The following is a 16,908-nucleotide window of genomic DNA, read 5'->3' on the forward strand; positions in this document are numbered from 1 at the left end:
CAGCTCCTTTAAAGTGCAAAACAGGAATGTAAGAGTGACTTCTGATTTGCACACACAGTAGAACAGATATAAAGTGAACAGTGGCTATAAGCTTCACATCAGATAGATAGATAGATAGATAGATAGATAGATAGATAGATAGATAGATAGATAGATAGATAGATAGATAGATAGATAGATAGATAGATAGACAGACAGACAGACAGACAGACAGACAGACAGACAGACAGACAGATAGATAGATAGATAGATAGATAGATAGATAGATAGATAGATAGATAGATAGATAGATAGATAGATAGATAGATAGATAGATAGATAGATAGATAGATAGATAGATAGATAGATAGATAGATAGATACTTTATTAATCCCATGAGAGAAATGCAAGTATTCAGCAGGTTTGCATACACTGTAAAAAAAAAATAAAAAAAAATCTTGTTTTAACGGAAAAAAACAATGGCAGCTGTGGTTTCCAGAACAATACTGTAAAAAAACACATCCAACTGTAAAAATATTTATGGAGTAACATGTATATTTAACATTGGATTTAAATGGTCTGCACTTATCTCGCACATTTTCTACACCTTCATGGTGTCCAAAGCCACTAGGTCCAACTGGGAGCAATTTAAGGTTCAGTGTCTTCCATGGACACTTTGACATATGGACAGCCGGAGCCAGGATTCGAACCACTAACCTTTTGGTTATCGGATGAGCTGCTCTACCAACTCTACCAACCCATTAATTTACAAATTTAAAATGTTACATTTTTAAATGTTTACTTTTTTATAACTTTTTAATTAAAAAAAAAAAAAAAAAAAAAAAGCAAATAGGCTGTTATTTCAACATTATGGTCTTGCAATTTAAACGGCACCACATTGTTTTTCAATTTACAATTTTATTTTCTAAAAACAATAGAAATACATAATTTCTACATCCAAATCTGGTTTTGTTCACATACTCTTCCTGTAAAAACTACAGCTATATTTGATTCAATCGTTAACACAAAAATCTTTTCAAATAAACAACTTTGCTTTGTATTGTCACTTACAGTTTTTTTATGTTGCAATTTTTTTTTTACAACTTTTTGGTGTTAGTTCTACAGTCATCTTTTTTACAGTGTACACTACAAGAAGACAAAAAAACAGACATAACAAACCAGTTTGACATTAAGGTTGGTGTATATACTCTAAAAAACTAGCTATAGAACTTACTCTAAAAATAACTTCCTTTACAATACTATGAACACAAGACTTCTAATTTAAAAATCTGTAGAAAACTAAATGTACTGTCATGGTTTCATATGTGCCATTTGACGCACACTGAATAAACATGCAGTGAATCTTCTTTGGGGTGAAAATCCTGACGCCTCCAGCTGGTAGTCTTATCTTTGCCTCTTTCATTACCAGCCCCCCCCCACACACACACACACACACCTTAACCTGCTATCTGATTTCACATTCCAAATCCCAAACACTTAACACCTGCAGGACGTATTTTTTAATCAATAGAAACTTTCATCCACTTTAAGTATTTAATCTTTAGTGAACTTGCTGATAAATAACTTTAACTATTAGAACTCAAACCAATTAACACTCCTCTTTAGTATCCGAGCTCTTCTTCAGCATCAAACGAGTTACTGGAATAAATGCATTTTTTCAGCTCGTATCCAAATCTTTCACCATGCTGACAGAGGTGGTGGTGGTGGTGGGGTTTAGAAGGGGGGGAAAGTCCCTCCCAAACACCACCCTCTGCATTGGCCGCCCCTGCATCAGATCCATGCGAGCTGTCAGCCAATGAATGGAGGCTGAGGAGACGACTTCACAAACCGGTTAACGGAGAGGACGACAGACACGGACCAGCGAGTCTGCAGGCGGGCGACCCCTTTTCTGCAGCGCTCCTAACTTCAACCGCTTGTAATAATAATAATAATAATAATAATAATAATAATAATAATAATAATAATAATAATGGAGACGTGCGACGCAGTGGAGAAAACCATCACAGACTTTTCAGGAAAATGGAAAATGAAGTCTTCTGAAAACTTTGAGGAACTTTTGAAAGCACTGGGTGAGTATTAAAGCATCTGGAGGGTCTTATGTGCAGGCATTTGGATTGATTTTTAACGCTTTTAATTAGATTTTAACCCAAAGGCGCAGATTGAAATGGAACATATGCAAATTTGAGTTGGTTTTAAATGTTTTGTTGCACGCATTGAAAGCATAAGATACATTTTGTAGACTTTTCAGTGTTGCATAAGAGGATGCATACTATTTTGCAGCTTCAGTGTGATTAAAATTAATGCGTTTTCAGTGTCAGTTTTCAGTTATTAATCTGCAAATTATAAAGATTATAAACTTTTATCGACAAACCAATTTCCTGTCACTCATATTGTACATAAAACACATGAAAACACTTAAATGTGGATTTCATTACTACAGAATACACTGTAAAAAATGACTGTAGAATTGACACAAAAAAATTGTAAAATTGCAACATAAAAAAACTGTAAGAGACAATACAAAGCAAAGTTTTTTATTTGAAAAGATTTTTGTGTTAACGATTAAATCAAATATAGCCATAGTTTTTACAGGAAGAGTATGTGAACAAAACCAGATTTGGATGTAGAAATTATGTATGTCTATTGTTTTTAGAAAATAAAACTGTACATTGAAAAACAATGCAGTGCCGTTTAAATCACAAGACCTTAATGTTGAAATAATGGCCTATTTGCTTTTTTTTTTCTTTTTTTTTTTAAATAAAAAAGTTACAAAAAAAGTAAATATTTAACAATGTAACATTTTAAACTTGTAAATTAATTGGTTGGTAGTGTTGGTAGAGCGGCTCATCCAGTAACCAGAGGGTTGGTGGTTCGAATCCCTGCTCCGACTGTCCATATGTCAAAGTGTCCATGGAGGACACTGAACCTTAAATTGACCTGGTGGCTTTGGACACCATGAAGGTGTATAAAATGCACTGAATAAGTGCAGTCCATTTACCATTTAACTCCAGTGTTAAATCTACAGGTTTAAAATGTTAAATCTACATGTCACTCTGTAAATATGTTTACAGTTAGATGTGTTTTTTACAGTATTGTTCTGGAAACCACAGCTGCCAGTTTTTTTTTCCATAAAAACAACAGGATTTTTTTTTACAGTGTAGAGATGTATTAACAGGACAATGCCTAAGAAATACTGACATTGAAGGAAAATGACTAGTCTGATGTTCAGAGATCCAAAAGTATTAAAACTAATATGTCTATTTTTTATTTTGACTTTGTTATTAAAATGAATGATTATTCTTTTCATGCATTTTTTAATGCCAAATTTTGTAAGGGGAGGATATTGGTCTATTAACCCATAAAGACCCAAACAGCCACTGGTGACCAAAATCATCTACTAAAATGTTTAATAACTTCTGAACCACTAAACCTATTAATACATTGGAATAACTGGTGTAAAATGCAGTTTGTCATCTTTTCATGGTCATCAGATATGACCCATTTGGATGCTCAGAGGCTCCATAGTGAACATAGAAACACCGTCATCTTCTACAACATTGATTCACCAGTAAAACCCATGGAGATGGATCAGTGACAGTGGATGGACACACAGGGTTTATGTTTAATTAATTATATATTGTACTGAAAAAGTAATTTTTCCTTCAGTTTTCTCTGTTTCTGACATAATAACCTTCAACTTTACTGTCGACTTTGATGAACATCTACATGATCAGTGACTGAAATACAGGAAAATACGTGATTTTCACAGAAAAAAAAATGCAAAATACAAATACAGAGGATAATATAATAATAAACAGTGATAAATCACTTAAGAAAGGTTAAATAGAGAGAAAAATTAATTTGGGAACTGCCACAAAAGTAGCACTGGGCCTTTATGGATTAATCTGCCAATCATAAAGATTATAAAACCTTTTCAGACAAAGCAGGGGAATGCATCTATCTCCTATATGAAGAGCTGTCACTCGTATTGTCAGTGGCATTATAAGCTGGAAATCCACTTGGCCCAGAGGTCAGAAGTGGAACCGAAGTGGTGTGCCGTGGTTTCATTGGGCGGCTGCTCCTCTCCCTGCAAACCCATGTTTCTGGGGATATTGGACTTGTTACGTTATATGAGACTGTATGGAGATCTGAGTACAACTGGAGAGGGAGGTCAGGGGACGGCCAGCCAGTGGCATCCATTAAAAATCTGAAGACAAATAGCCTGTGGAGGAATGTTAGATTAGACTCATCTGAAGCAGGGTCCTCCTCATGCGGTTGTAATTAGAGCCAATATAAACGGAACTAAGCCTTGACATGGGCCCCCTCAGTCAGCCGGCTCTCAGACTGACTTTCCTTCACTGCCTTGGGCCTCCCTGACCTACTCTGGCACCGTGTGTGTGTGTGTGTGTGTGTGTGCTGCCTCCTTTAGTACCACTCCATGACCAGTATGGGCTGGGATGAATGAGATTTGTGGCTTTATCCTATTTTTTCTGAAGCCAATCCAGTTCACATGAATTAACAGCAGAAAGGAAAAGGTTAATAGGCAGCAAGGATTTATCAAATGTCACATTTGTAATCACAGAGGACGTACACATGGTTTATATGAGCCTTTTAATCCTCATTTTAACCTCGCTGGACTTTGCATGTCAGTGACTTATCAGGGAATAGGTTTTGTCTTAATGCAAAAAAAACAACCGTGTAGTTTTTTGTTTTTTTTTGCAAAGATTTCCGCAGTTTCCACATAGAATAACTGGGTTTCATTGCCATAAAATAGAAATAGATTAACAGGACAATGCAGGCAAAAGTTAACCAATGGCTAAAGTTAGTCTCCTAATGTAGAAATACTGACATTTAAAGACAATAATGATGTAAAAGAAGAAAGTAGTTTGATGTTCAGAGATCCAAATGTGTTAACATTATTACCCCCCCTCCCCCCCAAAAAAAAAGAAAAAAAAAAGGGGGAGGCAAGGGGTGCTGTTTTTGGTTCAGTTTGTTGGCTTGTTTGTTTGTTTGTTAACACTCTAGCAGCAAAACTATTGATTGCATTCATACCAAATGGGGTTCATACATTGCCAGTGACTCAGAATAGATTTGATTACATTTTGGGAACAGTAGGTCAAAGTTCAAATTTTTTTTAGGATTTTTTGTAAATCTTTTTTTTTTTTTTTTTTACCATTTTACTTATAATGGGTGAAATTTCAAATGTGTGTAGTAGCAAAATTATTGGTTGAATTCATACTAAATTGGGTCTATAGATTCCCAGTGACCCAGAATAGATGTGGTTACGTTTTAGGAAAAGTAGGTCAAAGTTCAGATTTTCTATGAATTTTTAAAATCTTTTTCTTCTCCAATTTAATTATAATGGGTGAAATTTCAAATATCTATAAAAATATCAATTTTGTTTCAATTTACTTCAAACTTGGCACAAGTATGGAGGCAACTGATATGTTGATATCACCACATGCATAGACATGATGACATCAGCTGGATCAATGCCAAAATAAGTTATAATACGTGTGAGGGGCGGGGTTTGTTGTGCCTGGAACCACTTGTTTGTTTATTTCTGACTGACTTAGATGTTTGTTATTAAAGTGAGTTAATGTTCATTTCCTGCATAATGCTTTTACAGTGTCATTTTTGCAGGTCAGGGAAGGATGTTGGTTTATGAACCTGAAAATGGCCAAACTTTCCTTCTAGAAACTATTCTTATTATGTTGTCATTTAACAATCTACTATCAAGCAGCAAAGTCAAAAGACAAATGAACCTCCCCTGAAATGTGTTGTTACCTGATGTTCACTGAAACTATGTACACTGTTGTCCAAAAAGTTGGAAGAAAATATCTTATATCTAATATCTCATGAAATAATTTTGATAATATGATTATTCTACAGGGTGTCACATAAGTCTCCATACATAGGAAAAATAAACGTTTCTTGACATAAACCATTTTTATTTATATAATATGCTCTATATGACTGCCATTTTGTCGGGAACACATTTCAATGCGTGTCCTCCACTGCTGAAGAACTATAAAGAAGAAATATAAAGAAATACATGTTAGAACCATATATGTATGGAATGTATTATGTCTCCTATGTATGGAGACTTATGGGACACCCTGTATATCACAGGTGTCAAACATGTGGCCCGGGGGCCAAACTTGGCCCACCAAAGGGTCCAATCTGGCCCGCAGGATGAAAGTGCAAAAGTTAACCTGAAAAGTCCAGGTTGTCCAAATCATTTTGGTTCAGGTTCCACATACAGACCAATGTGATCTCCAGTAAAAATAACATAATAAACCCATAAATAAGGACAACTACAAATTTTCTTCGTGAAAAATTATGTGGAAAAAAATTTAAGTGAAAAAAACAACATTACACTGTGAAAATATTTACATTTACAAAACTATTCTTTCACAATAAAATACAAATTAATGCATAAATAAAAACACAGATGAACATCTCGAAATGGGCAATTTGAACAATATTCTGCCTGTTTCTAAATGTTTTGTGCATTCATGGATCCACTGTGATCTGTAGTTGTGTTAATAATAATAAAGGATGGAATATTGTAGAAATTGTTCAAATTTTAGTTCCAAAATCCAAAATTTTAACAATATTAGGCCTGTTACAAAATGTTGATGTAACATTGTGTGCAATGTACATGTATAAATAATAAGTCGAGGCCTAATATTGTTAAAATTGCACTAATTTTTCAAATGAAATTTCTGTTTTTTCAGGTTATTCACATATTTTTTGTAAAATGTAAATATTTTCTTAATTTAATTGGGGCTTTTTTTTTTACTAAAACAAAAAGAAAAACTTGGATTTGTCATTATTTATAGGTTATTAAGTCATTATTTTACTGGTCTGGCCCGCTTGAGATCAAATTGGGCTAAATATGGACCCTGAACCAAAATGAGTTTGACAGCCCTGTTCTATATAGATCAAATGTAACTGGGACTCAGTATGTAATCATTGTATCTGGTCAAAGGTGGTTACTGACGTGTATATGTAAGGGTAGAGACTGCGATCTGGTAGGATCGGCGATTCTACCAGTAGAGACTCCGATCATAGTCTCTACCAGTAGAAACTCCGATCAGAGTCTCTACTGGTAGAAACTCCGATCCTGCCAGTAGAAGGGTTAGGGTTAGGGTTCGGGTTCGGGTTAGGGGTTAGGGTTAGGGTGAGGGTTCGGATCGGAGTTTCTACCAGTAGAGACTCTGATCGGAGTTTCTACTGGTAGAGACTACGATCGGAGTCTCTACTGGTAGAATCGCCGATCCTACCAGATCGCAGTCTCTACCCTGACATATACATGGGAACAAAAAGAGGAATTTGTCTGCAAACAAAATTATTCCAACTTTATGGGCAACAGTGTAGTTCCCTAACCCTAACACCCAAGTTATTTCATGCTTTTTATAATTTTTAGAGCATGTAGTCCTGCTTCTTTACTTGATAGTGTTATTTGCAAATGCATCAGTGTGTGTTTTTGGCAGTTTTGGCTAAGTTTTCTGTCTAAACTTAGATTACGAAAGAAAAGAAAGGATAAATCCTCAAGTATTGCATCCTGTGGTCATCTACAACCAGGCTGTTTAATGTCAACTAGACTTCTATGAGGATGTTTTAGTTTTATTGAACCTGTACACAACTTTTGTTTTATTTGCTGGTTCAGACCACTGTCTCTAAGAATTAAAAACTGACTGCAAAGCACACTAAAGACATGCAGCACAGTTGGCATATCTTGCATATGTCCATCACCTTTACATGGTGAGGTCTTCAAAGGGTGCTCAGTCTTGGTGGTGCTTCCATCTGGTTGTAGATTTTCAAAGCCAAAATGCAGAACAAACAGACTGAGGAATTCTTTTGTGTCTGCTGCAACGTGATATTTTGTCATGTATTTATTATTCATTATAATTCATACCACTGTTGGCTGCACACAATTTGCTCTCATGGGGATAATAAAGATTTCTTAAGAGTCAACGCTTTTACATCACCACAGTATGAGAGCAAGGACATAACTTTGATTTTAAAAGAATTCAGTTGTTACTCTTACCTTCTCCCAGAGCATTCATATTTTACTACACTGCCATAAAAAGTAATATAGAGTGTCTTTACTTTCCATATATCTGGTATGTTTTTGTTCTATCTGTTGAATTCCACTGGTGTAATACACACCCACATTAACCATTCATATTGTATCATTTAAGACAAGTATTTATTGATTTGGTTTGAGCTCCTGCATAAGCCATTTCCTGCTGTTCCTCTGAAATGTAAGTTTCCAGGTCTGCTTTCCAGGCGTTTGAGCTCTTTTCAGGTGATTATAGTGTCCAAAAAAATGACAAAACTCTGAAATGATACTATTTCTCAGAATGTCTCAGAATCCAGAGGTGGAAGAAGTCCTCAGAACCTTTACACAGGAATGCACATTAACGCTACTGTGTATAAATACTCTATTATTAGTTAAAATTCTACATTAAAAAGAAAGTACTGATGAATTAACAGCAAAATGGTTCTTTTTTCTTAGAGAATATTATATTATTCCTATAGAGTAGAATTTAGAACAAGCAAATAGACTGAAGAGAATTTCAATGTTGCTGTTCATCAGCTTTAGTTATTTTACTTACTAATTGATTAGTTCCATACTGTTTAAAGTAACAAGTAAATATTAGTATCGAAGCACAGACAAAAGCGTGTAGGGGTACAATGTAAAAAAGAAAACAAAAAAAAAACAAAGCAGAAATACTTAAGTACAGTATTAAGAACAGTATTTGATTAAATGTACAGTTAGAGCTGGTGATATGGCCAAAAGTGTTCTCATGATTAAAAGTTTTCCTATCAGTTGAACTTGCGTTTGACCTCTTTTCAGGTGATTATAGTGTCAAAAAACTCTGAAATGATACTATTTCTCAGAATATTCTCTGTCAAATTTTTTTCCATAGATGAATAAGTTGGTGGGATGATAGCATTTTTTGATTTTAACAAGAATTTAATAGTTTTCTATGTGAAAATATCAGGTTTAAGTGATATAAGTGTAATTTTCTCTTCAAGAAAGTCTAGAAAGAACCCCTTTAAGCTATTATTCTCACTCACAGTTTTGGCTTTTACTCCCTATAGGTTCATTTCTATCTTTTTACTGAGGATCATTTATTATTGTTGCAAAAAAAAAAAAAAAAAGTGTGTTTATTTAGTTTGGAGTTGCAAAGTGATGGATTTAACAGAGCTAATAGCTTTTAAGTGCATGGAACAATGAGACCTGATAAATTGTGTTAAAACATTGCCTAACATGTAAACTCAAATCCTTATAGGTTTGTTTTCATGCAGTTTAAGCACATAAACGTTAAAAATAACAAGTAAATGTACGTATCAAAGCACAGAAAAAAGTGTGTAGGGGTACAATGTAAAAAAGAAAAAGAACAAAAAACAAAAATGTTTTGTCAATTTTTTTTTTCCAAAGATGAGTAAGTCGGTGGGATGATAGTATTTTTTGATTGAATTTGTAGTTTCCTATTTGAAAATAACTGTTTTAAGAAATATAAGTGTCATTTCCTATTCAAAAAAGTTTAGAAGGAACCCCTTTAAGCTATTATCCTCACTCACAGTTTTGGCTTTTACTCCCTATAAGTTCATTTCTATCTTTTTACTGAGGATCATTTATTATTGTTGCAAAAAAAAAAAAAAAAAGTGTGTTGATTTAGTTTAGAGTTATAAAGTGATGGATTTAACAGAGCTAATAGCTTTTAAGTGCATGGAGCAATGAGACCTGATAAATTGTGTTAAAACATTGCCTAACATGTAAACTCAAATCCTTACAGGTTTGTTTTCATGCAGTTTAAGCACATAAATGTTAAAAATAACAAGTAAATATACGTATCAAAGCACAGAAAAAAGTGTGTAGGGGTACAATGTAAAAAAACAAAAACAAAAAAAACAGTAGAGTATTAAGAACAGTATTTGATTAAATGTACAGTTAGAGCTGGTGATATGACCAAAAATGTTCTCATGATTAAAAGTTTTCATATCAATAGCGCTTGCGTTTGACCTCTTCTCAGATGATTTTAGTGTCAAAAAAATGACAAAACTCTGAAATTATACTATTTCTCAAAATGTTCTTTGTCAATTTTTTTTTCCAAAGATGAGTAAGTCGGTGGGATGATAGTATTTTTTGATTGAATTTGTAGTTTCCTATTTGAAAATAACTGTTTTAAGAAATATAAGTGTCATTTCCTATTCAAAAAAGTTTAGAAGGAACCCCTTTAAGCTATTATCCTCACTCACAGTTTTGGCTTTTACTCCCTATAAGTTCATTTCTATCTTTTTACTGAGGATCATTTATTATTTTTGCAAAAAAAAAAACAAAACACGTGTGTTTATTTAGTTTGGAGTTGTAAAGTGATGGATTTAACAGAGCTAATAGCTTTAAGACCTGATAAATTGTGTTAAAACATTGCCTAACATGTAAACTCAAATCCTTATAGGTTTGTTTTCATGCAGTTTAAGCACATAAATGTTAAAAATAACAAGTAAATATACGTATCAAAGCACAGAAAAAAGTGTGTAGGGGTACAATGTAAAAAAAAACAAAACAAAAAACAGTAGAGTATTAAGAACAGTATTTGATTAAATGTACAGTTAGAGCTGGTGATATGACCAAAAATGTTCTCATGTTTAAAAGTTTTTATATCAATTGAGCTTGTGTTTGACCTCTTTTCAGGTGATTATAGTGTCAAAAAAATGACAAAACTCTGAAATTATACTATTTCTCAGAATGTTCTTTGTCAGTTTTTTTTCCAAAGATGAATAAGTCAGTGGGATGATATCATTTTTTATCATTTGATCTAGATTTTTAAAAAAATTTAGTAGTTTCTTATGTGAAAATAACAGTTTTAAGAAATGTAAGTGTCATTTCCTATTCAAAAAAGTCTAGAAGGAACCCCTTTAAGCTATTATGCTCACTCACAGTTTTGGCTTTTACTCCCTATAGGTTCATTTCTATCTTTTTACTGAGGATCATTTATTATTGTTGCAAAAAAAAGTGTTTATTTAGTTTGGAGTTGTAAAGTGATGGATTTAACAGAGCTAATAGCTTTTAAGTGCATGGAACAATGAGACCTGATAAATTGTGTTAAAACATTGCCTAATGTGTAAACTCAAATCCTTGTAGGTTTGTTTTCATGCTCTATAATGAACTCATCTGTCTAGTGGGAAACCAACGTAAACACTTAAATATGCTGTGGAAAGTGTAGTGAGTTCATATCCATACCAATGCCCTTTCACTCACAGCTGTGATTACACTTTTCCCACTCAGGACGAACCTCATATCAGTTCTGTTTCTGTTCCATTTCCTGTCGTCAGGTGTGAACGTGTTCTTGAGGAAGATCGCTGTGACGGCGGCGTCCAGCCCGGCGGTGGAAATCTCCCAGCAGGAGGAGAGTCTGTCCATCAAGACGTCCACCAGCGTCCGCACCACCCATGTTTCCTTCACCGTGGGTCAGTCCTTCAATGAGACCACAGTGGACGGACGCCCCTGCACGGTAACGTTCCTGCATAACATCAGTACATGCAAACCAGGAGTCTTTTGGCCAAGGACAAGCACAGAAGAAACATATGGAAGTCATTTAGAGGCTACTTGAGTCCTGGTGATAATATGGGGGATCTGTTCTTCATTCTTGATCCCTAGTCGTGATGGATATAGCTTCTGACAATGAACTTCAGGAATTTTATGATTAGTATGATGAAACTCATTCTTTGCTGCCCTTTAACTTCTTGTCCTATGCAGAGTTTTCCAAAGTGGGAGACAGACAGCAAGATCAGCTGCGAACAGACTTTACAAAAAGGCGAAGGACCCAAAACTTCATGGACTCGAGAGCTGACCAATGACGGAGAACTGATTCTGGTAAATTGTTTGTTGCTCTTTCTTGATTTACGTTAGTGTTTAAGATCAAAACCTCTTCATTCTGGCTCTTGTTTCTGTTTTCTTTCAGACAATGACCGCAGGGGACGTTGTCTGCACCAGAGTTTATGAGAGGGAATGAGGAAATTACAGAAATATGTTACACAATACTCCAGTTTTGTGCCTCATGCATGGTTTACATTTACTCACCTTGTTTTCCTTTTCGTTCTCCCAGGCAGTCATGTGTTGGTCAGATCCTACTCAAATTTTGCACTGACCAGAAAAAAAAAAGCATTTTATTTGAGTGTGTGCCTTTACAATAATTTCCAGAGGTGGAAGAAGTCCTCAGATCCTTTACATATGAATGCATGGAAATACCGCTGTGTAGAAATACTCTGTTATTAGTTTAAGTTCTAAATTCAAAAGAACGTACTGATAAATTAACAGCAAAATTGTTTTTTTTTTCTTATAGAATATTATATTATTCCTATAGAGTAGAATTTAGAACAAGCAAATAGACTTAAGAGAATTTCAGTGTTGCTGTTCAACAGTTTTAATTGTTTTACTTCCAATTGATTAATTCTATACAATTAAAAGTAACAAGTAAATATAAGTATCAAAGCACAGAAAAAAGCATGTAGGGGTACAATGTAACAAAGAAAACAAAAAAAAAAAACTAAACAGAAGTACTTAAGTAGAGTATTAAGTGCAGTAATTGGTTAAATATACAGTTAGAGTTGGGTGGTACGGTCAAAAATGTTCTCATGATTGAAGGTTTTCATACTAATTGATATTGGGAGTCATCACAATACTTGTCAAATCATTATTTTTCTCAAGTTTATCGGCTGATTTCACTGGTTTACAGTTGTTTGGAAATGATCAACTTCACTGATAAAATATGTTAAATCTTATAACACCAAAATGAAATCAAAACATGATTTTTTTGTTTGTTTTTTACATATACACATAAGTTTATATACATTTATATGATAGATTCAGGTCTTACACTAGAAGAAATCTAAAAAGTTAATGCATTCTAATGTACAGACAGTGTTTTGAGGTACAACTTGTATCTCAGAGGTAAACGTTCCTTTGGAATCATACATATTTTCTCATTAATGCATAGAATTCCAAGTTTTGACCAAATACTGTAACATGAACACACATAGTCAAATGCCACTTTTGACTTATTTCTTTTCTTTATTTATGAGCCAAATTCAGTCAAGTTTATTTACTTGTATTCTAGAAGCACCTAGCCTGCAGAACCGTTGGTCCTGAGTGCAAAAAACTTTTTTTAATGCTCCAAAATTTGGTGTTAAACCACTCAAAGCGAGTAAAATGATAAAATGTTTGAACACGGTGAAAGCAAACATGAGTACATACTGAAAAAATGTGTGTTTTATTTGATAATGCATGCAACTTAAACCATACAGACAACAAATATGATAACTGTCATGAACTTTATCATGTCTACAAAGGAAATTATCACAATATCACAAGTAGCCTGGCCAAAAAACTGTCAATATTTCTTTGGACCGCCTTTAGTTGGATTAGAAGAAGCACTTATTGTTTATGCCACACAATGTTAATGCAATGATGTGATAAATGACACAACATCTATTACGTCCATAGTTGGGTTAATTTTTGTCCCAGTTGGACCTCTGTGTAAAGTCTTCTCCATCTCATCCTAAAGATTCTCAAAAGGGCTCGGGTCTGGACTCTGTAATGTCCAATCCATGTGTAAAATGATGTCTCAAGCTCCTGAACCACTCATTCACAACCTGATTCGGGTGAATTCTGGCATTGTCCAAACTTTATGATCTTTATTAAAGAAATTCCAAGTTAAGTTAAGGCAAGGCAAGTTTATTTGTATAGAACATTTCAGCAACAAGACAATTCAAGGTGCTTCACACAGGACATTGAAATACGACAGGGAAAAAGAAACACATTTAAAACATCATAAAAGAAACATGTAAAAGGTGATTAAAAACAGCAAGTAAGAAAACAACACATAAAATCCAAAAATATAAAAACACACACATATTAAAGTAAGAGTTGCAGTGCAGAGTTTCAAAAGAGAATTTAAAAAAATGTTAAAAAATTACAAAGTCAAAAGCCTTTTAGTCAAAGGCAGCAGTGAACAGGTGAGTCTTTAACCTGGACTTAAAAGAACTCAGACTCTCAGCAGACCTGAGATTTTCTGGTAGTTTGTTCTTGATGTATGGAGCATAGAAATTGAACGCTGATTCTCCATGTTTAGTTCTGACTTTCGGAACACAGAGCAGACCTGCACCAGACAACCTGAGTGGTCTGGATGGTTCATACTGGACTAGAAGGTCTCTGATGTATTTTGGGCCTAAACCATTCAGTGCTTTATATGCTAGCAAGAGAATTTTGAAGGCTATTCTCTGAGAGACAGGGAGCCAATGTAGAGACCTCAGAACTGGACTGATGTGGTCCACTCTCTTGGTCTTAGTGAGGACTGGAGCAGCAGCATTGTGGATCAGCTGCAGTCGTCTGATAGACTTTTTAGGCAGACCAGAGAAGACACTGTTACAGTAGTCAACTCAACTAAAGATAAATGCATGGACAAGTTTTTCAAGGTCCTGCTGCAACATCAGTCCTTTAATCCTAGAAATGTTCTTGAGGTGATAATAAGCTGACTTAAGGTTAAAGCACTTGTTAAAGCTAAAATGCATTCATTACACTGGTCAACAACAAATTTATTGTTTAAGTTTTTTGAACTGATTTAGGATAATTTTGGTGTGCTGAATCCAAAAATCACATTAATTTTGCTCAATCAGGTCGACTTTCTGAACTATGCTACATATTGGCTTTTTAACATTTTTGCTTACATTTATGGGCATTTTCACATCATATGATACAAAATTCTTTCATATTTCTTGCAATAAACGAGTTCTGAAAATTTTACTTTTGCCAATTTATGATTAATGGTTTTTTAATATTACAGGTGAATGAAATGGCTTCGACTAGAAAATCTTGCAAAAATAAGCCTGACGTATTCTGCTACATCTGCAGTGAATACACCATTGTACCTAACAGGAATCAAGTCACAAGTTTCATAAAGTGTGCTTACCAATCTTATTTCGGTATTAATTATTATATTTTGTGAGAAGATCAAATTTTTCAAAATCAAATTAGCAAAAAAACCTGACCTGATTGAGAAAAACAGATGTCATTTTTGGGTTTAGCGGTGCAAAATGGTCCTAATTCAGTTGAAAAAACTTAGACAACTTGCAAAAAACATTTTTTTGGAACCCAGTGTTATCACACAGTAATAATCCAATGGAAGAATCTGGACTATTTTTTAGGGGTATTTTTTTTTTGGTCAGGCAGTGCTTTTATAAAACTGCGATATCATGATAAAAGTATATTAATTTTATCACTTTCTGAGAAACCAAAGCTAACGTTAACTTTTCATACAAAAACGTGATACACACTTTTTCTAAAAGCATTCTTACAATGTCTAAATCCTTTTGAAGTTGTTAATAAACAGTTTTCTATAATTGTATGATTCCTCGAGGTGTTTTTTTCTTCATGAAACCACATCAATGCTTCTTTTATGGTCCCATTTTGCACGCTTCCTCCTCCCTTCACCTCCCATTCCCCTGTTGTCAGTCTGCGTATCACTTTACATCAGTGTCTGCCAGTCATTCTATTCTCCTGATTATTCCACACCCTTTCTCCTCCATCCTTCAATTACCTTGTCCTCTGTGTGCTCTCTGTCAACATAGCTCACAACAACATGCACTCAATTAGGCTGAAAACTCCCTAAGACAATGCATGTATTGCAAACAGCACTTTGAAGGGCGTTTGGCAAAGACGGCAGGGAAACAGGGAGTGGGGAGGAAAATGACTGAGGGATAAAGAAAGGGCAGCCATAAGAAAATTATTTCATCGCACCAGGAGGATATCCATCGTGGGCTCCCTTTTGCAGCTGTACCTACTTAGAGAATGAGCTCAATAAAAAGTCCCCCACCCTTTTTTCTTTGGCTCTGCACCCAGGTATTACTGCACAAAAGGGACATTTCCAGCTGCTCCTTCTTAAAACTTATTCCATTTATTCAAAGAACGCATACAAACATTTGAAATCTAAGAAGACACTGATTTTAGTTCAAAGTTATTCACATTTCCTATCTTAAAATGGCTAAAACGTAACACTGAAGTTGAGCCCGGGGTGGACTTGCTGTGAAAAATGGTCCTTCAGGAGCTCTCAGCCACTTCCTGAGGAGAGTACTGCTACGGTTCATGGTTTTTCCAGGTTTTCAAACAAGTGCCCCTCTGAAGTGCTTCCCAGTTTATACACACAGCACTGAGCGAGCAGCAGGAGCACTGAGGCTCCTCCAGGCTGGACGTTCTTACAGTTTTTTTCTAACCTCTCAGGGAATATCTAAGCTAGTCTTGCAAAGCTGCACACACTAACCGCAAAACCTTACACCAGACAAGCACAACATCATTCAATTCAATTCCTGAAAATTTGTCAAAGCCTTTTTTTTGAAGATAATACAATACACAAAAGGTAATTATTTAACCTTTTCATGTATTGAGTCATTCAAATTTTAGTTTAAACCATAATATTTGTTGTCGTTGTAGTACTAGAAAGCCACATGGACTGTCTGATTAACTGTTACTAAATATCAACACAGTTACATTTAGATTAAGTTTTCCTAAATTAATCATGTTTTAACTTTATGGGAAGAGGCTTTTGGAGACAATGATAAAAAAAAAAACATATCAATGATTAAAGTTGATGATGATGATGATGAAAGTCTTTATTCAGTCATCACATACTAATACAACCAGTGTCAACATTACAAACATTACCAAAAGGTTAGTGACTGAAAAGGCCCAGGCAGAAGCAGAATGCTTATATTAATGCCTGTCCTACATAACAAATTCAGCTACCCAGCATTCAATACAGGAAAAAGAAAAAAAACAACAATGCATACAACCAAACAAACAAGCAAAAACATAAAAAAGTGAAACTAAACCAG

The 16,908-nt window shown here is 34.6% G+C and overlaps 1 protein-coding gene across 1 annotated transcript; it reads left to right on the plus strand.

The window, feature by feature from the left end:
- Positions 1 to 1,801: 1,801 nt before the first annotated feature.
- crabp2b (cellular retinoic acid binding protein 2, b) lies at positions 1,802 to 13,398 on the plus strand. The gene is made up of 5 exons (XM_030146521.1): positions 1,802 to 1,916; positions 1,965 to 2,069; positions 11,356 to 11,534; positions 11,780 to 11,896; positions 11,985 to 13,398. Exons 2-5 carry the CDS (start codon positions 1,970 to 1,972, stop codon positions 12,033 to 12,035), a joined length of 447 nt encoding a protein of 148 aa, XP_030002381.1. The 5' UTR covers positions 1,802 to 1,916; positions 1,965 to 1,969; the 3' UTR covers positions 12,036 to 13,398.
- Positions 13,399 to 16,908: the final 3,510 nt, after the last annotated feature.

This window comes from Sphaeramia orbicularis, chromosome 11, assembly GCF_902148855.1.
Source record: "Sphaeramia orbicularis chromosome 11, fSphaOr1.1, whole genome shotgun sequence".
In the NCBI taxonomy this organism is placed as follows: Eukaryota; Metazoa; Chordata; class Actinopteri; order Kurtiformes; family Apogonidae; genus Sphaeramia; species Sphaeramia orbicularis.